This window comes from Phallusia mammillata, chromosome 7 (genome assembly GCF_965637545.1).
Source record: "Phallusia mammillata chromosome 7, kaPhaMamm4.hap1.1, whole genome shotgun sequence".
NCBI lineage: Eukaryota > Metazoa > Chordata > Ascidiacea > Phlebobranchia > Ascidiidae > Phallusia > Phallusia mammillata.
In genome coordinates, this window is record NC_137258.1 from 18482716 (window position 1) to 18508818 (window position 26103).

At 36.9% G+C, this 26103-nt stretch overlaps 1 protein-coding gene across 1 annotated transcript in view; it reads left to right on the plus strand.

The window, feature by feature from the left end:
* Positions 1-482: 482 nt before the first annotated feature.
* LOC145238182 (cilia- and flagella-associated protein 47-like) overlaps positions 483-26103 on the plus strand; it is a 67941-nt gene continuing 42320 nt past the window's right edge. Inside the window, exons 1-32 of the mRNA XM_080101269.1 lie at positions 483-738; positions 1593-1747; positions 2021-2275; positions 2810-3038; positions 4154-4308; positions 4867-5003; positions 5241-5329; positions 5525-5665; positions 6882-7087; positions 7919-8116; positions 8805-8999; positions 10144-10241; positions 10846-11012; positions 11656-11775; positions 11874-12001; positions 12787-12918; positions 13452-13590; positions 14483-14599; positions 15607-15792; positions 15862-15990; positions 16443-16590; positions 17111-17211; positions 17540-17742; positions 19879-20040; positions 20580-20744; positions 20993-21124; positions 21393-21514; positions 21941-22046; positions 22525-22664; positions 22732-22866; positions 24287-24420; positions 25534-25745. Of these exons, the coding sequence (XP_079957395.1) occupies positions 583-738; positions 1593-1747; positions 2021-2275; positions 2810-3038; positions 4154-4308; positions 4867-5003; positions 5241-5329; positions 5525-5665; positions 6882-7087; positions 7919-8116; positions 8805-8999; positions 10144-10241; positions 10846-11012; positions 11656-11775; positions 11874-12001; positions 12787-12918; positions 13452-13590; positions 14483-14599; positions 15607-15792; positions 15862-15990; positions 16443-16590; positions 17111-17211; positions 17540-17742; positions 19879-20040; positions 20580-20744; positions 20993-21124; positions 21393-21514; positions 21941-22046; positions 22525-22664; positions 22732-22866; positions 24287-24420; positions 25534-25745 (4892 nt within the window). The 5' untranslated portion in view covers positions 483-582. The remainder of the gene's footprint in view (positions 739-1592; positions 1748-2020; positions 2276-2809; positions 3039-4153; positions 4309-4866; positions 5004-5240; positions 5330-5524; positions 5666-6881; positions 7088-7918; positions 8117-8804; positions 9000-10143; positions 10242-10845; positions 11013-11655; positions 11776-11873; positions 12002-12786; positions 12919-13451; positions 13591-14482; positions 14600-15606; positions 15793-15861; positions 15991-16442; positions 16591-17110; positions 17212-17539; positions 17743-19878; positions 20041-20579; positions 20745-20992; positions 21125-21392; positions 21515-21940; positions 22047-22524; positions 22665-22731; positions 22867-24286; positions 24421-25533; positions 25746-26103) is intronic.

The window sequence follows — 26103 nt, forward strand, 5'->3', positions numbered from 1 at the left end:
AAATTTTGTTGTCAAATGGTCATTTTCCTTCAAAAAACAAGCGAACAATAAAATTTAAAACAAAAATACAGTTTTGTTACGATTGTAAACATAAAATGAGAGAAGGACGTGTCATTCACGACATGTTAAAAAGATACGAAAACAGTTACGGTACTTTTAAATAAAAATCCCTTTCAAATTAAAAAAAACGGTATACGAGCGCAATATAGTGGTAGTTACTATAGCAATCACTTTCTGGACAGAAATCAAACTTTCAAGTTTGTGTGCAAGTTTTAGCAAACTTGTTTATTTCCAGAAACTTGTTCCTCTAGCTTCGCAGAAACTTTTGCGATAATTTTACGCATAGATTTTTGTGAGAAGGGTAAGTAAGATAATTTTGTAACATAAAATTTTGTGTTAAGTTGAGTTTATTTTGCTTACCCGACAAAAATTGCAGCAAAACAACGCCCCCAAAACAATTGTTAAAAATTGTTTAAAATAGTATATTTTTGCTTTTTGTAAGATAGACATTACTGTGCTTAATAAGTTCTATTAACATGTAAGTAATTTTTGCTGCAAACTTGACTGTATAAAGTAGTCATCATGAATATGGATGGTGATGTTGCTGGAATCAGAATTATTCCACCGATTGTGGAGTTTATTGATGCCACCGTTAACGAATCCTTCACTGTCAACCTGTCAGTGCAAAATGTCAGCAAATTTAGCAAAAGGATCCGGTTTCATGCTCCAGTGACCAATGTAAGTACTGTAAAAAGCTAAATCTTTTTCATTTGCATGTGTATTTAGAGCAGCGGTTCCTAACCTGTGGGTCATGACCCCAACTGGGGATGCCTGACAATTTACCTTGGGTCACCTAAGGCAGTGGTTCCCAACACGTTTTAGGCCATGGAACACTAGCCCCAATAAAATAAACCCATTGACCACTTCATTTTTGAGAAAAAAAACACATTTTGTTAAAAAAGATACAAAAGTGCTCAACATTCCTTCCTGTCATTGTTTGTTAATTAGTATCTAACTAGTAATTACAGCACGGGTGGATCTTTATTTGTTTAAAACTTAATTATTCTCACAAAATGCTGATTATTGCCATGTATTATGCAATGCATTTGCAATACATAACCACAGAGTCCTCACCTGCCAACCTGTGTTGCTTTCTCGCGGTAATAACACTTTAACTCAATTCTTGAAAATTTGTAAAAAAAACATTGTGCCCCAAATTTTTGAATATTTAGAAGTCAATTTTAATATATAACCTACTTATTTTATCCTTGCGGTCACCGCAACTTGACGAATGTTATCAAGGGGTCACGGCACCAGAAAGGTTGGGAATCACTGATTTAGAGGCTTATAGAAAAATTTAATTCTATAACAAATGTAGTGATAAAGATAGTTGAAAGCTTAGTGGTTTATTGTTTTTATTTTTCAGTAGCGTTTTATCTGTTTTTCAAACCTTATTTTCTAATTAAGTGATGAATTTTTATTTATAAAACACATTTTTTTCTAACGTCTATCGTTTTATATCTCATTTTTGCTACAATACAGTTTGCTTAATACCCTAGACTTTTTTCTATTGCAAATTTTGTTGTTAAAAGAAATTCAAGCTCACTGTGACAAATCCTGAGAGGCCGGTTGCCCCAGGATTAGAAATATCAGCTGTTGTAAAGTACATGAGTGAAAAAGCTGAAGATGCAAGGGACAGAATTATTCTTTCTGTGGACGATGACATAATTGAAATTCCACTCTATGCGTAAGTTAAATACTAATCCATTGTGAGATTCCTTTCGTAGAAATGATTTTACAACCAAAATTAATGTTGCCACCAAACTAAAAGACAAGTCACTTATAACATAAATTATACTTTTTTATTTTTATCATTTTACTGGATGTAAAAACTAGATCTTAACATGTAAATAAAGTTAGGTACATAATTCACGGTTTTAAATATACCCTATGTCTTAAATTTTACTACTGCACCACTTGTTTTTTATATTTTTGGTAATGTTACATTTTGTTATCACAGTTATACTCCAACACCATTGTTGGACCTTGAAGGCCCAGTTGACTTTGGTATGGTTGTGGCAAACAGCAGAGTCCTCAGTCAAGAGGTTGCCCTAATAAACCATGGCTCTATGGCTGGTGAATTCAGTATAACCTGTAACAGCTCAAGATTAATCGGCATTTCACCGAAAACTGGAAAAGTAAACCCTAAAACAATACAACTGATCAAGGTTGAACTTGTTACTGAGACTCCAGGAACAGTGGATGAAGTAGCCAAGTAAGACCAGTTGCATAAAACACTAAAAACCCTAAACTAACCAAAAACTTGAATTTTACATATAATTGTCATGAAAGTAGCTTAATATAAAGTCATTGTATGGCTTAAATATCAGTAAGTGGCTAAAAATTCCAAATTTATAAAGTGGCTAGAAACTAAATTATCTGAAAACCTAAAAATAGCATACAAAATTGCTATGAAAGTAGGTTAATATATAGCCATTGCATAGCTTTAATATTGCATATTATATATTAAACCAGTGGTTCTCAAGGTAAGTGTCAGCAATCTTTTGTGGAAAAAAAAAACTGACAAACAGAAACATATAGTATAGCAAAGTAAAAAAATCCTCTGTGCTCTATCACTATTTTAAAATAATTGCCTACATGGAAAATTAAAATTGACAAAAATCACCAAAAACTTAAAGCAATGTATTCTAAACACGCTTTTATTTAATTTGTACTCATGTATATTGAAATGTTTTGTGAACTTTTTTGGAAACCGTAGAATTAACGAACAAATTTAAATTCCTTTTAGTGTCAAACTGGAAGGCATGCAAGACACTCATCTTCAGATCAAGGCTTGTATTGTAGAACAATCTCTCCAGCTTTTGGCAAGTGACAAGCAATCTTCACTTAACTGTGTTGCTTTTGGGCCTGCATATTATGGGACAGATCGTGTTGAACCTGCATATCTCTTCAACAATGGCCCAGAACCTGTTAAATGGGTGTCAGTTCTGGAGGAAGGTGCTGATGGAGAGGAAGCTGTAAGTTTAATATTTTTCTAAAACCCAGTGTACAGAATGTTAGGCCAAACAGAATCAACTGGTATGCGATTTTTTGGCATCTACAATTTCTCAGGTTGATTTCAACACAAAGTACATGTAAATGGCATTGCAGCTACAAACTCAATGTAATATAATTATTGTGTTACCTGGAGATAGGCAATTTAGAACAGTGAATTAGGATAAGAATTGTATGAATTTTCAAACCTAGTCACTTTTTTACCTACATGTCACACAGCAATTGTGCAACTAAGACACATGCACAAACATTGTGTTTATCAATTGTTGTGGTAAGCATCATTTACAGTAATTTCAATTTCATGGAATAAATTATACAAACAAATAAATACATGTTTATTGTTCCACATTGCAAAAAATTTAAAAAATTTAGGTTTCCTGGATTCTATTAAATAAATAAATATAGAATATGAAATAATTATAAAATTTGCATCACTAGTTTCACCCAACTAGCTTAGATTGTTTTTGTGATTGTTTCATTTTTGGGCTGACAATAGCTGCCTAAATGTGTTATGCTCACAATAAGTCATCCAACAAACTGCCTGTTTTTTGGCAAGCCTGTTGAATCACTTTGTATTTGATTTTTTTTTGACTGAAGCAGTTGATGAATTTATTTTTGATCAATTTATTAAATTCCACTGGGTCGGAGCAATGTTGCTCAAGTTTCTTGCTGAGGGAAACACAAGTGGTTATGACAAGGTTAGATCCCACGACCTTGTGAACATAGCACGGTTGTGCTAACCACTTATGTAGTTTATGTACACTTATGTACTTACATAATTTTTCTGAGTATTTAAGATCTTTTTTTTAGTTCAAAAATATTGGTCCAATTCACATTGTGTTATATTTTGTTATTTTTGCTCGCAAAAGGGTAAATATATATGTTACCTAAGTTTAGTCAAATCCTGACAAAATCGTTATTATACTTGGCTTTTAAAAAAAAACTAATATATGTTTAGCAGCACTATCGCACTAAAATATTTACCAAGCCGAAATTCTACACTTTCATCAAGTTGATATGAATAGAATGTCTGTTATGGAGCTCTGTGATAAAAATGCATTTTTCATTTTTTCTCCAGGGTACTGACTTAACCAAGTCAACGGCCGCCATGTTGGCCACGTCACCGATGGAAAAGATACGTGGACGGGCATTTGACATTCTGACGTCACTTATCACTGTCCTACCCAACCAAGGAACAATCGGTCCATACCAAAAAGTACCGGTTTATTTCAGGTCAGTTGAATTTTTGCATTGTGTAAAACACTGCACAATTACGCACGTTGGAAAATATTGGTTATCTGTAACATTTTTATTGGTGAAATTTATCTAGTAGGTTTATATTAGGGTTACCATATCTACAATTCCGTACAATTCCTGACAGTTTTAATAAACAGCTTTCGCGAAACTATAATTTGCGTCATATTGCGTTTTGTAGAAGGTTGTTACATTCTACCTACCCAAATATCATTTTTATTAAAATAGCATTATAATTGTGGAGAAAAAACACAGATTTGTTTACTAATAAACCTAAAAAAATACAAAAAAGTAAGTTTTATTGATGAAAATAACGGCCCAAATATGCGTAAAAAGCGACATGCTTTATTGGTTAAACGTTTCCGCAAATCTACAAAGAAAGTCTTACAAGTCCAATTCCACTAGACGCTATTTTCTCGCAATCCATTCATTTTAATGCCTGGGAATTTCCGGGCGCCTGGTTACCCTAGTTTATGTTATAATACACCAAGTTTGCTCTTGGAAACCGTGATTTAGACATTTTCCGTATTTTTTTAGGTTCAGTCCACGATTTAACAGTTCGAATGTGGGTTGGGAAGCCACCGAAAAACCTCCACCTCGCCAAGATTTTGCACTTTTTATGAGATTTGAGATGGTTGGAAGCAACGATACGTTCTTATGTGAAAACACAAGCCGTGAGTACTCTTATATAAACTCTACCAACAAACTACCATTCCGTGGACCGTTTGGAACATTGTTGTCTGTCGACTTAAATCAACTGATCTAAATACAAGCAATGTACAAATGTTTTTTTTTACATTTTATACGAATAACTATGCGTTATATTAGTATACTACTTGCGCCTTTAAGTAATTTTGTCGTTTTAGGTGTAATATGTAGTTTTTTTTTTTAAGTTTTGTTATTTTGTGCAGCGAATAAGAAAATTGAGGTTGCAGTAACGGCCACCGCCATTCCGGTGTTAGCCAACATTCAACCAAGCAGCACCTTTGACTTTGGAGAGGTAATTTTACCCATTTTGTCTTTTTTGTGTTTTCCAAATTATGATCAGGGTAAATAACAAAGGACGTCGAAACGTCGGAAAATATTACATTTGCCAGAAGAGCTCTATAAACTTGTTGTTGTTCTTACTGGCACGTAAATATAGGAGTGATTTCATTTTACGCCAATGCATATGAAATATTTTTTTCTGGTTTAGGTGTTATGCGGTGACCACAGCAGTGCGCTATGTACTCTCACAAACGAATCTTCTCTTCTCCCACTAAGCATTCACTGCCGTAAGGTGGCGCACTTTAATGTGACCCCTGTACAGGCAAAAATCAAGCCGGGAAAAAGCCAGGTACGTATGTCGCCATTCGAAAACTTTACGCAACTTAAATTCATAGATTTAATCTTCACGTGCAATTTCAAACGCATCGAATTTCTGATGTTTTTTTTGTTTTTTAAAACATGTACAGTTTTGCCTATCTCCGCATTTTATTGTTTAGACTGCGTTCCAAATTTCAGCACTAATAGTTCGACATTTAACTATGATGCGCAATAAATTTGTTGTATGATGTAAAAGCATTCACTACATACATTCTCTTTAGCAGTTTTGAATTTGATGTACGTTTGAAAGGCAATTTTTATTTTTGATTTACTTTTCAAGCATGTTTCTAGTATTCCGCATGAAACTACCCTTTTAACATTTTTGGCCCTTTACCAAGCTAAAAGCCAACTTAATCATTTGCTTTAATCCAGTGGTTCCCAAACTTTTTTCTTTTAAGGCTCATTTTAGAAAAAACAAAAATTATTTGGCGCTCTTCGAACATTTGAATAAAAAATATATTTTATTTTTTATTTTTTCATATCCTAACGTAAAATCAGTCAATATTGCGTAAGTTCTCAAGAAATTTAGTGTACTTGCGTCTTTATGACAAGAGTGTAACAAATCTGTCAGTGAGAAATATGTGCTTGATGTTTTCTGGCAACGGTTTCAATGTCGGAACGTATTATTTAAGCAGTGATGGCTTCTCCTTGAAGCAAGTTTTCTCAGACTAGCACTTTCTTTTAACTTTAAAAGAACTAAAACAAACTTAACCCTATCACTACTAACATGACAATGTATCCCAATAATCATTTACAACCTATCATCGGGACATAGGCTACCTACACGCTTTAAAACTTAACAGGTTTGTATCCCAGTGGTCAGTCTATGTGCCATCTATGTGTTCGTAACTGATCATATTAGCCTAAATAGACTGACACAGCTTTTTCCTCATGAACAACAGTTTAAAATGGCACAACAAATTAGCTGACACAGAAACTAACTATGAGGTCATAAAGCCGCTATACAGGTCACTCTCATAGTAAAACAGCCTAGTTGAACATCTCAGAGACGTGGAGCATGTTGGCCTAGTGGTCTAAGCACCTGGTGTACTACTACTCTACTTGATTGATTTTAATTTCAATATTTTTGCGGCACACCTAAAGACATCTCGCGGCACACCAGTGTGCCGCGGCGCATAGTTTGGGAACCACTGCTTTAATCAGTTCAACATTTTTCCTTTGTGCAGGACATAATGCTATCCTTTCAACCAAACCAAGCTGGAACGTTTCAGCCCTTACAGCTGATTGATGTGCTTGGAAAAGTTTGCGTCGATCGGACGAACGGGGAAGGCACTGAGATTGACGTCAACAAACTGTGCGCCAGAGCTTTCCAGACCATTCCTATCCAGTTGATTGGAACTTCTGTAGCCATTCCGAAATTTCGCGAACCAAGGTGTAAATTACGTTCATTCGTAACGCTGTTGCCAATGTTTTGAAGGCCCACTTTTATTGATCACTTCCAATACAATACTTGATACCTCTGCGCGAAGCAAGTTTCATGGGCTGGGATTAACTATTTCAAGTTTAGGGTTGTTGTTATTTAATTGCGAAGAAGATAGTTTTTGATTTTCTGCACTGTTACTGCAATCAGAAAAAAAGGAATTCTGTTTAGTTGTAACCCAATTTAGCTAAGTTTTTTGCAATCATCCTCAGTTTCTAACGGTTCCAATTTTTTATTGCACTTAAACGGATTATGCAACTAACCGTTTTGCGATGAACTGGAATGGTGTGTTAAATGATTAAAAAAATGAACGCCAAAAATGGCCATTGCGATCAACCTGGCCTTTAAGGCATATTTTTGCGGTTAGAGAGAGGCTACGAACATAGTAGATTGCAGTGGGATTCGAACCCACGAATGTAACCTAGCGTGGCTAGCGTTCTACCAACTGTGCTAAGTAGGCCCAATGGTAAATTCGCCGAAACGTTGAATCACAAGCCTGCTGCCTTTTGTACTGTGATTTGTATGTAAGTGTGTTATTACCGTCGACTGTTCGAATGTTTTAGGACTAATCCCATCGAATATGTTCCATATACTTATAGTAATAATTCTTGACTAAGATTTTTTTTGATGCCAATACATTACCAATTTGTTTTTAACGCAAAAACGTATTAAAACTTAATGTAATATTTCTTCCATTTTAAATAATTTTGGCAGTTCCCCTTTAAGCTTTTACAAAAAATCATACAAGTTTTCCTTTAAATGTAACACATACGATATTTTCAGGATCAACCCGGGAATTACTCCGTTGATCACCAACGAGACCGGGCAATTTCCTGACGTACCTGTCGATGACGTCAAGAAGGTTAAAGGTCAGGTGCGGCCGGTGGTGGTGAATACAGCCAATACCACTTTGCATTCGAGTCACGGCAAAAGAATGGACGAAGCATCAGGCAAAGCGCTTGTGGCTTTTCCCAATGACAGGTTACTTGTTTCGTATACAGTACTATAGTGTAACAAATTGCTTGGTTATAGCAATCTCCTTCTGTTTAGGTTTGGGGTGGTAAATCTAATGTAGTGTGAAAGTTAACCACAATTATGAAAACTTATCTGAAACAGATTCGGCCAACTGCGTAAAGTTTTACTGCGTTGTTAACATTATCCGCTAAATAACGCGTAATGATCAGAAAAGGTTAGCTTCGATTAGTTGAACGGAGGTCACTTTTTTGTTTAGGCCATTGCAATGGTTTACAAACGGTAACTAAACACTGCTTTGGAATGGTAAATGCACAAAACCATACAAAAATACTTATTGTTGCAACAATCGGACACCTGCCATAACAAACCTACCCTTCCTATAAATCAAATACAGACCGTTTTTGGACTTCGTGTTAGTGACTTCATTATTGATGGAGCATGCTCGGTCATATTGATCATTTGTAGTTTAACCCAAATAACCATTACAATTTCATAAATCAAACTAGGTGTCTTAATACAAAATGGGGGGTACAGACCTGTGGTTATTTCACTACATTTGTGCTGTCTATTTTTTGGCATTGTGGATCGGACATTATTACTTTATTAATAAATGACCCATATCATATTTAAAAATTGGCATCCTTGGGATTTTAGACGAAACCGTTCTTCAAATATCCATGCTTATATTGTTTAGAGCGCAAAGTATCCGTCCTTCCAAGCGCGACGAAGAATACCAGACACCATACACGAAAAGCAAGAGACATACCTACGTGGACCCGGATTATGCTTATACCATCGATGAGGAGCAAGCTCGGAAGGATCACAAGGATAAATATGCTCAATTCTTGAGGGAATGCAGCGACAAGAGGCGGAAGAGAGATCAGAATAGGTTTGTTTTCTTCCAATTTTGTTCCAGGTTGAATTTCGCGCATACTGAAAAGCTTTGTTTAAGTCACATTATGGTTGGTTCTGTTCGAACAGTTTATACTAGGAGCATAATTTAACAGCAATATATAAGATAAACCCGGGGTGCCCAACATATTTTGACCCAAGATTAACTTTTCCAGTAACCTAACTCTAGGGCAGGGGTGGCCAACCTTCTACATACCATTCTCCAACTTTTTAACATACTGTGTTGTATGCGCCATAAATGTCTCGTAACCCCACCTTCTATGACTACTTCTTGTATATAGAGAGAAAGAGAAAGAAACAACTTTTGCATGAGAAGGATAGTAATAAGAAATAAGAACTATTAAGTAAAAAATAACTCTGATAAACTTGATCAAATTTAATGAGATTTTTGATTTGATTTTCATGATTATCAAAAGAAGGCAATGCGCCCTTTCTAATCATGCGCCATAGGTTGGCCACCACTGCTCTAGGGATACCATTTTTTTAATGTTTACCAAAATACAGTATTCATTAACCAAGAATGACATTTTAAATCCCGTTTTTACGTTTTTACTGTGATTTGGTTTAATTTTCTTTTCACAACTTTGTGAACTTAAAAAACTTAAAAGATAAAATAAGTATATCATTAACACATACAGTGTTTGAAAAAATGGTACTGATTAGGCCAAATGAGTGTTTCGAAAAACAGAGCTAGCGACTGTGAGTACAATGTCACAATTACTGCTGCAACAATTAAATTTTGTAACCTAACAAATGCCATCCATACAACATACCTAATACGGGTAGCAAAACGTGCATGTCACGCGATCGACTTGACATATCAGTCCGAGAACGACCAGTCGATTTCACCCTTGATTTAAACCGTAAAACGCCATCTATCCCTACGCCTAAAAATAAAAAATAAAAAAACCTTAATCATTTCGTGTCGAATTATGCAAGCATTTTTAATATTGTGCAATAATTCCAAGTTTTTGGAACAGATAATAGGCTTAGGTTTCACAATCCTAAATCAATTGAATGGAATATGAAATTAACCGGTAGTCAAACATATTTTTTCGATTGGTGTTTTACTTAACTTAATTTATAATTTTATATCGGGTACTTACAACCTTAAATGACAGGGAGTTCAAAGAAATCTGCAACGAAAAGGATCTCGCATTAAAACCAGCTGCAGGCCTCAAACCACCTAAGCTGTCAGCAAGAGACATTGAAAGCCCAGGTAACTGAATTAAGCGCACACCAATGTTATGATTTTTCTGTGAATATTTCTATCTGTGAAATGGCAGTTTTTATCACGCTTTTAACCTATTTATTTATCGAGTGCAACTAAAAGCACAAAAATTACGAGCGGAAGGAATTTACCGTTGTTATTTATGTATTCAAAGTACACCAGACCCATTGAAGGCATTATACCGAAGCCGGTCTCCCAAGCATTCCCATATGGCAAGGCACAGGCCAGACAAATCTAGCCTGCTGTGGGATTCGAACCCACGCCATGAGTGCGGGACTCGAGCTCTACCAACTGAGCTACACAGGCTCAGTGGTGAACCCGCCGAAAGTTGAATCACATTTGTGATCCCACCGCAGGCTAGATTTTTTTTGCTTGTGTCTTGCCATTTGGGAAAGCTTGGGAGACCGGTTTGGTTTAGTATAACGCCTTTAATGGGCTGACGTACTATGATTTATGGATGAGTGTTATGTGATCGCTGGTCTGCATGAACGCTTCGGAGCTCATCCGAGGATGGGTGTATTTATCTTAATAACTTGTTTTTGTATCAATTAGAGTTTGCTTTTTACGCAATTATAATTGTCTTGCTCTTTAGCGCCGCATCAGGTGGTTCCGCTTAATGAGCGACACCGCCTCCTTACAACCCGGCAACTGGCCAATCAGGAACGTCTGGCAACGACACGCCCAGTTACTGACGGTTTGAATGCTGTTCCCACCACTAGTACTGAGAAAAACGACTGCAAAAGGCTCCTTACACCACAGGTACCGTTTTTGCGTTTAATTAAGGTTCGATTTTGTTACAAGTATAACGAAAAGCAGTAGTAGCGGTTTTACAACGCATCTCTATCATTCTGATATAAACGGCTGATTAACTCGTGACGAACTGTACGAAAAAATGCGCTCACTGTCAGTGGTATGGTTATGACATATATCTATTCTGTTATATTTAGAGAAATTCTTAACCATTTGGATATAAAGTATAACTCGGTTAATCCGGACCCGATTGGACGAAGATCCGTATTAACCGAGTTCGATTAGTTAAAGCCTTTAAAAGCCATCACATTACGAATCATTCGTACCTCAAGTTTTGTCCAAATTAGGCGAAGATCCGGATTAACCAAATCCGGTTTAAGCGAGGTTTACTGTATGCAGGTTTTTTTTAAGGTTTGGTTTGGGTGACCGCTAAGTAGTTTTAAGAGACCGCAAGTGTTTCATTTAAATACCAAAAACTGTAGTTGTAGTTGCAAGTCCAAATTTTGGGAAACCGTTGGAGAATTTTTTTCAAAACACCTTAAAAAACACTGACTGTATGTATGACTCGTTTTGATCAAAAATCAAAATAGTTAGTGAATAACATACGACTGGCTGCGCATGATTTTAACTCAAAGTATTTTACCACATACAGGATCTGCACAAAGTTATCATTGGACCTCCCACTATAGACTTTGGTGATATCTGTCTTCGTTCGACAAACCACAAGCAACTCCATATTGTCAACAATCTCAACCATTATATTCACGTACAGGTAAGTGTTATGAGTAACCAAAAATATCTTTAAAACTATTGAGCGCTTTCAATCCGTTCAGTGAAGATTTGGATTGTAAATCGATTGTTGCTTTACAGGTTATGATCGACTGCAAGGAATTACGTCAAACTTCTCCCTTGTCACAAGTTATTCCGTCACAATCCAAAGCACAGTTTACGCTCGTTTTCGAATCCAACACTGAAGGAAAATTCCAACGTTCCATCAGGTAAACTTCATCGCATGGTAAACCATATCCAATGCTGATACGTGCTTGAACAAAACACAGCTCCATACCTTTGCATAAAAACAAACCCAAACTTTTCATTAAGAATCTATACCAGAAATACAAAGAAAAAACGTTTTGTATAAGATCACCAGACGCTTTTTTAAGCAGTGTTCTTGAGTACAACGTTTACGAAACTATACTATATGATAGTGTTTTTGCAATCTTTTAAACAAACGATTGCGTTGCAATAAAAAGCCTTTTCCACATACAAATTCAGTTTTTTTAACTTGATATACTGCTTAAGACAATGCTTCACAACCTTTAATTCCTGACTTAACAAATCAAAACATTTTCAGTCCACCCCTAGATACCAAGTCATACAAATATCATGTAAAATTGGGTCTCAGAGCTTAAGTGTCCATTTACAACCACCTTTTTAATTCACCGCTCAAGTTTTAAAACTTGAATTCGGTTGAATCTATACTGGCCTAAGAGTAAGACTAATATCTTTTATTGCCTAAATAACTTAGTTTTATTGTTATTTTATTTCTTGCTTAGAACTGAGGATGCCATTAAATCGGCAAAATCGATATTTTTTTTACAATACATTACAAAACGAAATACACAGATTGATTTAGGTGCATTGAAAGCTTCGGTTTACTATACTGGCCTAAGAGATTTGTTAAACGTTATAAACGTTACAGGAAGTTTACATTTAAAATGTCCTATTTTACTTTATGCCGCATTAACACAATATAACTCTTACTTTACCTATTACGTCACAGTTACACGGTGAATTCCCAGCATGAAAGTCACGTGCTTGTGCTGGCCAATGTCGTTCCGGTAGCTCTCGAACTTTCATCTGATTTTCTTGAGCTGTTTGCTGACCAGGCTCTTCCCGTCGAAGCTGGTTACAGGTAAAAAAAGTGATTCTTTAAAACAGTGTTTCCCAAAAATTTTACCAACCTTGAAAAGAGTGTTAATTTCACAATGCCCTACATAATTTTTATGAAGATTGTGGTTAAGACTGGCACACTGCCAAGACTTCAATAATTTTGGATTTCGTGTTAGAAGCAGTCAATTTTTCGTAAACAGTATACTCAATAGCTTATATTTGTCTTTATGTTAAAATTAACCTTGTCGCTGTTTTATGTTTTCAACTACCTCTAATTTACTCATTTTGCCATATAGAGTAAAACTCGGTTAAACCGGCTTTGGTTATTCCGGATTTTCGCCCAATCAGGACAAACTATTTTGGTCCAAACGGGTCTGGATTAACCGCGGTTTACTGTACTTCTTATTTCAACCCTGTCTACTGTTTAGAATTTTTTAATCAAACCAATGTTTTAATTTATGGCAAATTTCTAGTTTAAAAAATAGAAAAATCTACAACACATTTTGTCTATGCCTTAATGGTTTGTTTTAGCTTAATGGTAAAACTGTCACTTAGATCGGTGGTTACCCTTCACAACCGACGCAACTACGCAGCGGATTTTACATGGTCTCCAATACTCACTGACCGTGGGACTGCTTTCTCTATTCGACCTGCCACGGGAACAGTTGGAGCTTTTCAGGATCTTAAATGCGAGGTAAATTTATTTCTACTACTTCTAATGTAGCTGCATTTTAAGCCAAATTTCTTCAGTATGTTTTTAAACCGTGACTTTTTGCTATACTGTAAAGTGCATACAAAGTTAAAATGAACATAAATTCATAACTATGATCTGCCCTGAAGTGTTCATGCAGACCAGCGATCACGGTATAATCATTTTTGAAATCAGTTAAGATGCTTTAGGGTTGATCTCAGTTATGAATTTTATGTTTATCTTAACTGATTATTGGTCAACCTGGCGATCCCAAACTACGTAGCTGACATGTGCAGCAAGGCAGGTAACCCTGCTTGTGATTCGACTTTCGACGGGCTCACCTGTGTATAGCTCAGTTGGCCTGTGTGTAGCTTAGTTGGTAGAGGTCAAGCCGAAAAGGCTCGTGTCGTTGGTTCAAATCCCACCGTAGGATAGATTTGCCTTGCCACGTGGGAATGCTCGGTGACCGGCTGATTCGGCACCACGCCTTCAGTCACGTGGCGTACTATGAAGTGCAAACATATGACAAATTTGTTGCTAATAGTGTAGGATAGAACACCTTGTCTAGTCTGTTAAGTGATACCTGAATAAAAAAAATTTTGTATCAGCAAAATGTAATGTGTTGTCTGAGCAAAAAAATCAGTATATTTGTATGAAACATAACGACGTTTCGATAAGTGCTATTGTCATCATCAGGTCATAAGAATTAAAAGCGACAGAAGGCAAGCTTCAAAACCGCGAATAGTGTGCCTAAGTAATGCGTTGTGCTTAGTGGATAGGACAGTAACAGTGAAAGCCGCAAGTTGTCGAATAATGTTTCTACCCATTTGAATAGTATTTAAAGTCTAATAAATACTGTTTTTGCTAACTAATGAGTAAACCCATGCCTTTCTAGGTCGTTTTTCACCCTAGCTACTTTGCACCACTAGAGGGCGAGTTTCACCTGCAAGTTTACAACGGAAACTCGAACAAATTGAAATGTCTGGCTAAGCTTGGAAATGCCAATGTACAGGTCTGTTTATAACACCAATGAAAGCACGTTAAACCAGTTTTTTTAATGCTTTTAACTGTGCTTAATTTGCCTGTTATTCCAGAAAAAAATACGTCCTATTTTGTTCAAAAAAATGAAAGTTTCGATTGACATGGACTGTTGTTTAAACTATTTACGGAATGTTTAATTTAGTGGTTTTCAACCGGAGAGGGATTCCTCTCAGGGTAGGAATTTTATAACTTGACAGAAATTTACTTTATTTTTTACATGTGGTTTGAAAACATACCCATAAACTCTGTGAATATGACCTGTAAAGTTGATTAAAGGCCCAACTTTAGGTAATCTTTGTATGATTTAGCATATACTATGCAGTATATATATTAGGGGGTAATGAAACATGTTTTGAATTGTTATTGGAGGAATTCGTCAATAAAGGTTGGGAGCCACGGGTTTAAGCGATTAAGTAAAGAAATGTGCACACTCATATATTTTAAAGCAGGGGTGCCCAACCTTTTTCCACTCGCGATCGACTTTTGATGTAGTTCAACTCTCGAGATCTACCATTCCAATACAAATTAGCAAAGACATAGCGAGTACCAGAACAAAATAACAATTACTACTGCAACTATTACTTTTGTAACGTAACAAAGCGCCTACTTATGAACTTATTAACATATCCTTATAATTAATTCACACAATAAAGTCATCTATGTACAGCAACGCGTTACAAAGCAACTATTTTAAATAATTTTCTGCAACCCTCGCGATCGACTTGAGATCAGTCCGAGATCGACCAGTCGATCGCGATCGACGGGTTGGGCACCCCTGTTTTAAAGGTTTAACTAGGCCAGTTTGGCGATTCGCACTTAATCGAAGTCAAAAATGCTAATTTTACCGTGCAAATCATGATTTATGGTACCAGCGTGGGTTCGAATCCCACCCTGGATTTTTCCACTTTAAAGGTTGCCCATAGTGATCGCTTAAAATGTTTGCTCAATTCGACAGAAAGCATTTGATATATTTTACAGTTCGTTGAGCGTCGAATTCTCTTTGGTAACGTTCCCTTGAACATGCGAACAACACATACAGCTCTTTTACACAACTCCGGACATAACCACGCTATGTTTTACGTTATCAATTCCAATCCCTTCCCAGGAATGACCGTCTCACCCGTACATGGGGTAGTGCCCGTTGGGGGAAACACCGAATTAAAGGTAAATTGTACATTGTACAGGCTTGTGGCTAAACATATCAAGAAAAACATGCATTTTCTATTCATACAGATTGTTCTCTCTCCAACCGCTGTGGTAAAGTTCGATACATGGATCCAAGTGAATATAAGAGGTTGGAAAACGATTGATCTGAGAATGGGAGGAACCGTTGAACCTCCAGAAGTTGATATAGACGTCAAGGTAAATCAAAATTGCCATAATTTTGTTTCAACAACCAGGTTCTAACTTGTTTTGTTGGCTGGAAAAATTGCATACGAAACGCAGCGGCGTGTGGTCTCAGTGTGTTTTTGGTTCCCTATAATTCTGGTGGTGTTTGGCTGTTTTTATGGTTTTTCCACAATTGGGAAAAAATACTTATTTCTGATAATAGTACCCTCAAAAGGGTTTTGGCGCGAAAGTTTTATTTGTTCTCATATTTTTCATGATTTGTTGGTAAGCTGTGCTTTTCATATTGTTTGTATGCTGTTTTTTATATTGTTTGTAAGCTGTGTTTTTTATATGGTTTGCAAGCTGTTTTTTCGTGTTGTTTTAAAATCTTATTTTTGTTTCATTTTGTTTGTAAGCTTTTTTTCATATTGCTTTTAAGATGATTTTGTGGCCAATTTTGTAACTATTGTATTTTTTGTTTTCAGGCGTTCAAGTTTAGTGGAGTGTACTGCGGATCGACAGTGAATATTCCATTCACTCTAACCAACCTCACATCCACCAAAGTCAAGGCCGATTTTGACTTGAGCAAACACACTGATTTCACCCTGACTTTTCCCAATGAGGAATTAGATGGTATGAACTGTCTAACGCTTAAACTTTACTATGCTGCCTTGGCAAATGTATTTTTGTTACCCAACACCTTGAAATCGTGTTTCAGTCTCTTGGTTAGGGTAAAAAGCGTAAATGCAGCGTTTTATCATGTAAAGAAATGTATGTATCTGGCCTGGTTTGCTTTGATAAAGGCTGATATGTTTAATATAATGGGACCCTTTGCATGTCCTATGTTGTCCATAAAATGGCTAATATGTTTAGAAAAGTGGACCCTCTGTCAGTCTTTATGTTCTATGTTGTCGACAAAAGGGCAAATATGTTTAAGAAAAGGGACCCTTCGTATGTTTTCCTATTAAATCATCGCAGCTTAAAAAATGTATGCATTTTTCTGGTTTGGAAATCCGTCTGTTTTTTATAGTTTATTGGTCCTTTGTACTGTTCGTATGTTAACTCGACCCTGTTTTGTAATTTTACCTTACAGTTATTCAAAGCTTGGTGTTGAATGAAATGTAATAACTTTAAGGCACTTTGTCTTTTGCAGAAGACCCAAACGACCAGGAGCCGATGTCAGCTCACAACTACTCCGTAGAACTCGTTGGACAACAAAATCTTTCCTGTGTACTCAGCTTTCATCCAACCGCTGTAAGTATTTACTCAAAATACTTCAGTAGCAAAAATAACTATATCTGAAAAAAATCGATGTGATAGGGGCAACCAGAGAGCGTTTCGCTTAGCCAAGTTCGAAGATTGTCAAGTTAATACTCATTGCTGTGCGTGAAATGTCGCATGTATAAGTTGGGTCTTTTTTCGGGTCTTACTTGACGATTGGATTGTTATTACTCTGATAAATGCGAGCTAAATAGTACGGTAAAGTGTCGGTTAAAACTTAAAACAATACACCATTAAGTTTATATCAAACATTTTATGTCAGTCGGGGTAGGTCCATGTTTACAAAAAGTCTCTCTTTTAGGTTGCATCATACGATTTCCCTCTTCCTGTGGTGATCAACAAAACGGGAGCTCCTAGCCCCACACCCAGCACCTTTCCACCCACTCCAGCCCCATCTGAACGTCACATTATCACCCCGCGCCCAGTTATTATCAATATTGCCACCCCGCGTAGAAGGGTGGTTGCTACAGCGCTGAGACCAATACTGGACTTGTCAGCAGCAAGGTAGAAGGCTTGATTTTTTTACACACCAACAATAAACAGCATATGTATATGAGTAAACCACAGTTTAAATTTACAAGAATTTTCAAGTTATTAAAATACGTATATACCTAATGCTATTGTGGAAAGTTCTTCATTTTACCTTTTAAAGTTACAAAGTTTTTGGGAAATTTTGATGCCAGGACTTTTTTATGGAATATAGTACTTACTGTACATGAAACTAAACAACATTTTAATGTTTGTCATAAAATAAGAAAAATATGGATGTTACTGATTACACTGGCCAACACAATTTTTGGTGTCTTTAATGTTAAAACTGATATTGACTAATTTTGGGGTGCTGATTTCAAAAATCATTACGGTTTTCTTCAATCAGGTCAACTTTTTAAGTTATTTACAAAACCAAAATTTATGACCATATTGGTTCAATGACTTTAAAATCACGCTTTTATATGTTTGTTAAAGTTTTGTTACATTAAACACATCAATTTTCTACAGTGCAGTCGGTTTTTTAGCATAAACATGTGTTCTATGCTTATGCTCTGTCTAAAAATAGTTGGTGTAGGCTAGTGGTACTTTTAAACTAAACGTGTTTTATGGAGTGATTTCAGACTAGTAAAGCAAGGTGGTAAAACTAAAATTAATAGTGGCTAGGTCATCTATAAGGTGTTGCATGAATTACCAATATGTTTTATTCTACCTTACTTGTGAAAAACCCATAGAACACAACTAAAAAGAAAAAAAAGATCTGTATCAAATGTTCATATCTTGCACACTTCGTGACTTTGGGGGTTTTGGATAAGCAATGGGCTCCACTTATCTAATGTTGACTCGAATATTGCAGTAATGGACAAAAACAGTAGAAAGGGACTGAAATTATTAGAAGAGTACATAACTAAGTAATTAAGAGGTCTGAAAAAATCGGAACGAAAATGAGTATAAAGCTACACTTCCCTTAAAACGTAGGGGATAAAAATGATGAGAATTAAGCTGAAAGGTTCCAACAGGATATCAGTGAAACAAAACGTGTTGGGGAAGAGGGAATAATGTGATCCTGGCTAATTACTGTTGGTAAATTAAACGGGGCGATATTGCTGCCAGTCATTTCTGAAAGTTACAGAAGTAGGCTACATGTGCATAGGCCTATATCCGATATACCTGACAACTTACAAATTTGAAACCTTTGTTTTGTTTTTTGTGTGGAATTTTGTTTGTTAGGAGTGTCTACCTGTTACATTTAAAATTAAATCGAAACTTTGTTCTTGCAATAACGGTAATTCCACATAAAATACTCAAAACCAGTTTCACTATAGTGTATACATATAGATTGTTTTTCAAACGTGGATGTACCATAACATGAAAACTAGACGTGATACAGATAAACCGATTGCATTTTTGAAATCAGGGCACTAAAATTAGTCAAAATCAATTAAAACATTACTGACACCAGAAAAAAAATATTTTTTTGTTGCCCTGTGTTATATTACTGATACAATGGCATGAGCATTTGCCTTAATGTTTGAACAATATAGCATGTCGCTTTTTGCGTCTACTTAAGCAGTTATATTCTTCATTCGACGTATAAACAGTGTTCCTAAGCCAAAACTGTTTTTAATAATTCCGTTATCACATCATAACACTGCAGTTAAATTGTGATCCCACCAAACAGATAGACAAACCTATTTATGTGATCAAAGTATTTGGTATTCTCGGTTTCAGTATATAGCTATACCCTTAACTAGTCAAGTGTGCATATAAAGGAAACAACCCCTTGTGTTTTTTACATTTATGTAAATGGTATACCAGGGGTCGGCAACCCCTGGCACGCGTGCCAAGGTTGGCACGCGAGGTGGTTTTTCATGGCATGCCAACCGATTCGCGTGTTTATATTGAAGTAACAATTTAACCTGTTACACTGCTCGTTTATAGTTTTTATTACGCTATTGTTTTAAAATTCAGCGTTACGTACACAAAACACTCTGCTTTCTCTTTATTATTGATATCTGCTGGCACGAACCACTATTATTAAGAAAAACGTTGGCACGCGAGTCATTAACACATGGAAATAACTGGCAAATTGGCACGCGTCGCCTAAAAGGTTGCCGACCCCTGTGGTATACCATGCCATTCATTTTGCAGACTCGACTTTTCCTTGCCTGTGTCCTTTATGGAAATGAGCGTTCCTGACAATGCAGGTGGAGATAGGAAACACCTAACGTTGGAAAATAGAAGCAACTCCCCACTGAAGTGGCAATTAGCAGTTGACCAAGCTGAAAACCTGCCAGATGAAGCAGCATTTGCGTAAGTGAAAACTGTTTGGGATTTGCACTCAGGAGCTCCCGGATTCGAACCCCGTGAAAAAAAGTTATCGTTTAAGTCGCTTTTGCCCCATATGTTATTTGTTTGCAGTTTATCACAATGCCGCCCCTTTTTTGCATTTTTAGCGTTTAGAAAGAAAATATAATGTGTTGAGTTAGTATTAGAAAATCAGTTTATTGAAAAAAAAAAGATTTTAGCTTTTGATTTGATTTTGTACGTATCTGTTTATTGTTCAATAACTCATCCAGTGCTGTAAGTAGGCCTGAAATTTAGGATCAAAGCCCGGCCGAACCCCAAAGTACAAGACCGATACCCAGCCCTTAACCAAAATGGTTTAAAACAGGGCTCGCAAGTTGATGCAGTTTCAAGCCGTTTTAGTAATCTCTAACCCGACCGAAAAGCTTGGCCCGACTTGCAACTATGGCCCATATACTTGTCATTGTATTTGTTCAACGTTTGGTAGATCAGCGTCGAAGTCGTCAGTTGTTATAATTTCACTATCATTACCATTTGTATTTTAGTTTTCTGAAACCTGGTGGAGCCTGGTTTTCCCTGGACAATATCAGTGGACATTTGGAGCCAAGTGAAACAATCACTATGACCGTTATATTCTGCCCAACCAAAGCAGGAAGTTATTTTTACAAGATTCCGGTTATTCTTAACGACGACAACACAAAACCTTACAGGTATTGAAACATTTTAACCCAGTGTTTCAAAAAAACTTTTGGCCAAGATTTTTTTATTTTATTGGTTAGTCAATTTCTGTAAACAACCAATGGGTAGAAAGCATTTAGAATGTATGGTTTGAAAACCTTTCAACGCAGTGTTTCGAAAAACTTTTTGGTCAAGACTTTTTAACTTTACAATACGGACGTAAATTTCTGTAAGCAACCAATGGGTAAACTGCAGTTTTTAAATATGTGTTTTTTTCTAGGTACATCACACTCAGTGCCCTTCTTCAACCCCCAACTATAACCTTTGACCCCTTGGCCCTGGTTCTGACCCCTGTGCCGCTTGCTACAGCGGTTTATGCCGAGTTCAACATTGTCGCCACCGGATATGGCAGGTAAACGACATGAATTACTATTACATACACACGGCAAATACAAAAACTAAAAAGATAAACGATAATGAACGTTGAACTGGTTCCGTTTGTGCCTGATCTTTTTAATGTTTAATATTTACTAGTATCTGCCGAAACGTTTGAACAATATAGCATGTCGCTTTTTACGTCTATTTGGGCCGTTATTTTCACCATCAAACTTATGAACAGATCTGTATATAGAGTTCCAAAATATTTACTAAACGTTAATTTTTCTGCATGCTATCATCAGGGAAAGCACCCTAAAGGTTGAAGTCCCGGATGTAGAAGCTGACGACGGTTCGTCGATTTCTTGTTTTGCCGTCGATTTTCCGAATGGCCCCAACATCTGCGTTCCTAAAACTTTTAAATCAGGTAAAAGCCCAACGTTGATAGAAACTTCATTACTGGATAGAGCTACTAACACCAAACCTCACGGCCCACCTACATTTAGCTAAATTTTGATAGGTGGCGTAAAGTGCCGAATTATTAAAGAGGGGTATTAAGAAAATTTTTGAACATTTTACATTAGGAACTAAGCTGTCATGTTAGTTTTATTGAATTCTAATGATAATACATCATCCACACACTAATAGCCCTAACCGCCAGCTTTTTTGGAGATATACCGTTTTAAATAGGTATTTGTGCTCTTTGCGCCACTTATCGAAAATTAGCTAAATGTGGGTCTGTCGTGAGGTGTTAGTAGATTTTCCTTATTTGTGTACCGTACAAAGTTGTGGTAAGCATTTGGTTTGCATTCGAAAGGCAAAAGATAAAAATCATTTTTTTGTACTTACGCAGTTGACGACAAAGTAAGTGTGATCGTTCCTTGTGTGATGACGTTCAGCTCAGACAAACCCGTGTCTGCAACAGTGGACTTGACGTTCACTGATGATGCCGGTCGTAGGTATGGCTTTGTGTTCGACATTTTTGATTGACTACTTAAATTAACACATACCATGACTATTGCTTTAAATCTTACGTATACATTGCTAATGCTGAAATATTTATAGAATGTGGTCGTTTATTACATGATGTTTTATATCTTTAAGGTGCTTTGTATGTCGAGCAAAACAAATCATCATGTTACAAATATAAGAACTAAAAGTAGTGGCCTGTGTTTTGCTAAATCGGCGGCTAGATTGAACTTTCTGTTACTAGTTACAGAAACTTATTTTTACACAATAACACGCACTTTAAACCTGGTGATTTAATTTAATATTAGAATGTCGATTATTTGTTTTACAGTATGATTTTAACTTTTTAAGGCTATACCTTCAAATGGCCAACACTAAAAAAATAAAAAAATGTCAGTTATAAAAATATTTTTTATTATATCTTAAAATATCCGACCAGTTTTACACATGGAGAATACTCCTCAATAGGTTCAGCATCCCTGTGACAGCAACAGCTGACAACTGTCTACTTACTGTCTACCCATTCCTGGCTGCTCACAGGAACGACCACCAAATCGTATGTGAGCAAGACAAACAACTAAGAGGACTAGCTCAAGACGCTAACTCAGGTACCAGTTTAGTTTGACGCTGAAAAATGACAAAAGTCTGCCTGTAACTTACAGTTTTTCGCTACAGCGAGTCTCGGCGAAGCGGTCCTTCTTCCTTGCGTTTCTCCCCACCGTCCGTCCACAAGAGGGAGCACAAGTGCCACCAGTTCGCATTTCGGGACGACTTCAACGTCGTTCGAGGAATCGACCAATACGGCATCCGGTAAAGGCGTGTTTGTCTTGTAAATGCTTACAGGGTTGAAGGTCAGATCAGTTGATCGGCCAGCAGTGTCGGGGAAATGATAAGGTTAGAACTAGACATAGGTTAATCCGTGCATTTTATTGGCCAAACGTGTCAAGATGAACCAAAGTTTACTGTATTTGTTTGTTAAGTGCAACGAGGCATTTTTGGCGCTTTTGTGAAACAAAAAAAGCTGGGGCCGTTTTACATGAAAGATGGTTACCTTTTGATGTTTAAGCGTTCTTGACCAAGCAGTAACAGTTGCTTAGAAGTTGAGTTAGTTGAAAGTTTAGAGCAGTGTCAGACTCGGCCTGTTACGTTTTCTGTTGGAGTTTCCGCGCAGAAAATACAAGTTCCTGCTTTGTTTCGACGTTTTCTTCTGTGACCGAGTCCATCCCCGACTCTATCACTTTCAAATCTTGCTCCACCGAGGCAGGTAAGCACTTTAGGCGGCTGCGGAGTTGAGTTTTAGACAGATATAAACAGGTTAGAGTTGAGAAAAGGTAGGGCCACCGATTTGAGAAACATGTTATAGTGAGTTTGGTGGTCGATTGCGTTGAGGCATTGTGTTGAAAACAAAAATATAGCCAGAAATATAAAATATGTGTTTAAGATGAGAAATAAATGGATTGACAGTAACATCTTTTTGCTAAGTTTTATTTCTTTATGAGAAGAATTATGGCGTTAGGATTTGGTTGTTTAAGAACTCAAGCCATTTTGTACGGCTAAAAGCTTTTGAAAGGCGTAAACTTTTTTGAGGAAAACCAACTTCAAGCTTAAACAATAGCTTTGACCAATCACATTTAATTTTCATCGTCTATAGCAGTGGTTCCCAACCTTTTTGTAGTCACGGACCCCTTTTATAAACTTTATCGGTCCGCGGACCCCCAACGTAATTTAGTCTATTTTCGTTTCCTACATTTTACGTTATTATACGTTTTTTGGGGGCAGAATTTTATTCAACCTTCAAAGTCCTTTAATCTCAATAAAGTTACTGTAGTGTAGCAGTCAATGCACTAAAAGGGATAAATTTTCTAGTGTACAATACTTAAAACAAAGCACTAAGAATTATATTGTTAATGTCTGTTGTGATGTCACAATGGAGGTAACAATCACAAGTTTTCCTAATCCAAGGGTTTGATAAACAGTTGCACTTATATACAGGACTGTAAAAACGGTCTGGGAACTTAAAAATATTGTACTGTTGTTAATACTGCTACAAATGTTTGCCTCCACGGACCCCCTGAAACCATCTCACGGACCCCTTGGGGGTCCGCGAACCCCAGGTTGGGAACCACTGGTCTATAGTAAAGTAAAAATAGCAAAAATTATTGCGATCCGAAACATTAAAATACACCAATTATACGCGATGACGTCACTGTGTGTTTCCATTACGTCACAGAATCGGAGTTTGCACCAAGTTCAAGAGAAGGGGCGCAACCTGCCCTCCCAGCGAACAGCGACACCACAGTTGCATCAAACATGCGAAACCACCAGCAAAAAGTTGCCACCCATGATGTGGCTTCACTACATAAGGTATTTTACCTACTTAACTTTTTAATCGCCAAATTACTTGGCACTAACTCTGTGTTTTTTTTTGGCTATGGGATATATGTGTCGGAATGGGTTAGGCAGTGTTAAAAAACACCAAAGACAACAATAAGAGCATAGATGATGTACTTCAAATCATGATTTTGGATCTTGGTATGTTCAAACGATTGGGGTTCGGGCTAAGTCCTTCTTTTAGAAAAAAACTAAAAACGTGTGTACAGTGGAAACATATTTAATATAGAGCAAATAACTTGAAGTATACGGTTTGATGAGGAATATAACGACTCATATAGACGTAGGCAAAATGCTTATGTTGTCAGGTATGAGGCTGCAACAGTTGCTATTGTATACATGCACTTAAGTCGTAGGAAAAGATTCCTTCATCGGACTTATGAACAAATCCGTGTATAGTGCTCAGATTCTCAGAATTCCCCAGCAGGCGAAGCACTGGAGAATTGTAAGAACTTCACCACGACCACGAGGTTCACAAGTGAGCCTGTGTAGCTCAGTTGGCAGAGCGCGGGTCCCTGAAAGACTTCTGTCGTGGGTTCGAATCTTACCGCATCCTAGATCTTTCTAGCCTGTACAGGCCGGATCCGGCCCGCGAAGTCATTTCATCCGGCCCCCGACCACATTTTTTGGTTTGCCAAATCGTATTGATAACTTTGTAACATTCAAAAATAAATCTACTCCTCACGAAAGTTTTTCTGTCGCGACATGTAGAATAATATTACCTAGTTTTATAAGATTACAACGCCCAGGATTAATCCAAAGCCAGTTTGTTACGTCACAGACGAAACTACAAGTGTCAATTGTGCGCAAACATTGCCTTATTTTGTTAGTTGTGACGTAATATACAAGCATTGCTCGCAAGAGACGACCCCCTGTGCAAGGGGGCATCACCAGATTTTAAATGGGGTTGTAGAAAGACCATTTCTTGGCGCACCTAAAAAATTGCGTTTGGTGACCCCTGCCATACGGGAATGCTTGGGAGACCAGCACGTTTCGGTATAACGTCTGGTGTCCCACGATACACAATTAATGAATCTTTTTGGCAGAATTATTTAAAAGTGTAACCCTGAGTGTATGATTTTTCAGCAGCAAATCACTTTAAACGAGAAGAACGCTGATGAGGCTGCCGCGCAACGCGAACTAGTCTCACGCTCGCTTGGATCAGCCGTATTCCCGTTTGAAAGCTCACTAGAGGCGCACTTTCACCACGAGGTGCTGCTCTCGGCTCAACGTTGGTTCTCGGTCCATGGTTGGCCGGGAGGACCTTTTCCTGTTACCGTACCACAGAGCTTGAGAAGGTAAATTTACGCCAAAATTTTATAAATGGTTAAATTTGACCATAAATAGTTGGTAGAATTCCTATCGAGCATAAATTTTCCTACCGCTTTGTTGTTTAAAACTCGTTCAATTTTTTCCTGGTATGTTTGTATTTTCATAGAAACATATCTCCCCAAAGCGTAAAATTAGGAACATTTTTGAATGGTTTGAATGTAAACATAAATAATCTCCTTTTGTTATGTCATAAACATACGACTTTACGGGAAATAGTAGGTGCTTTTGTCATTAAGGAAATAGTACAGAACTGTTTTTGTTTAGTTGGCACAAACACACCTAAAAACCTAGCAAGTACTTCAAAATTGATTGATGTTCTAAGTT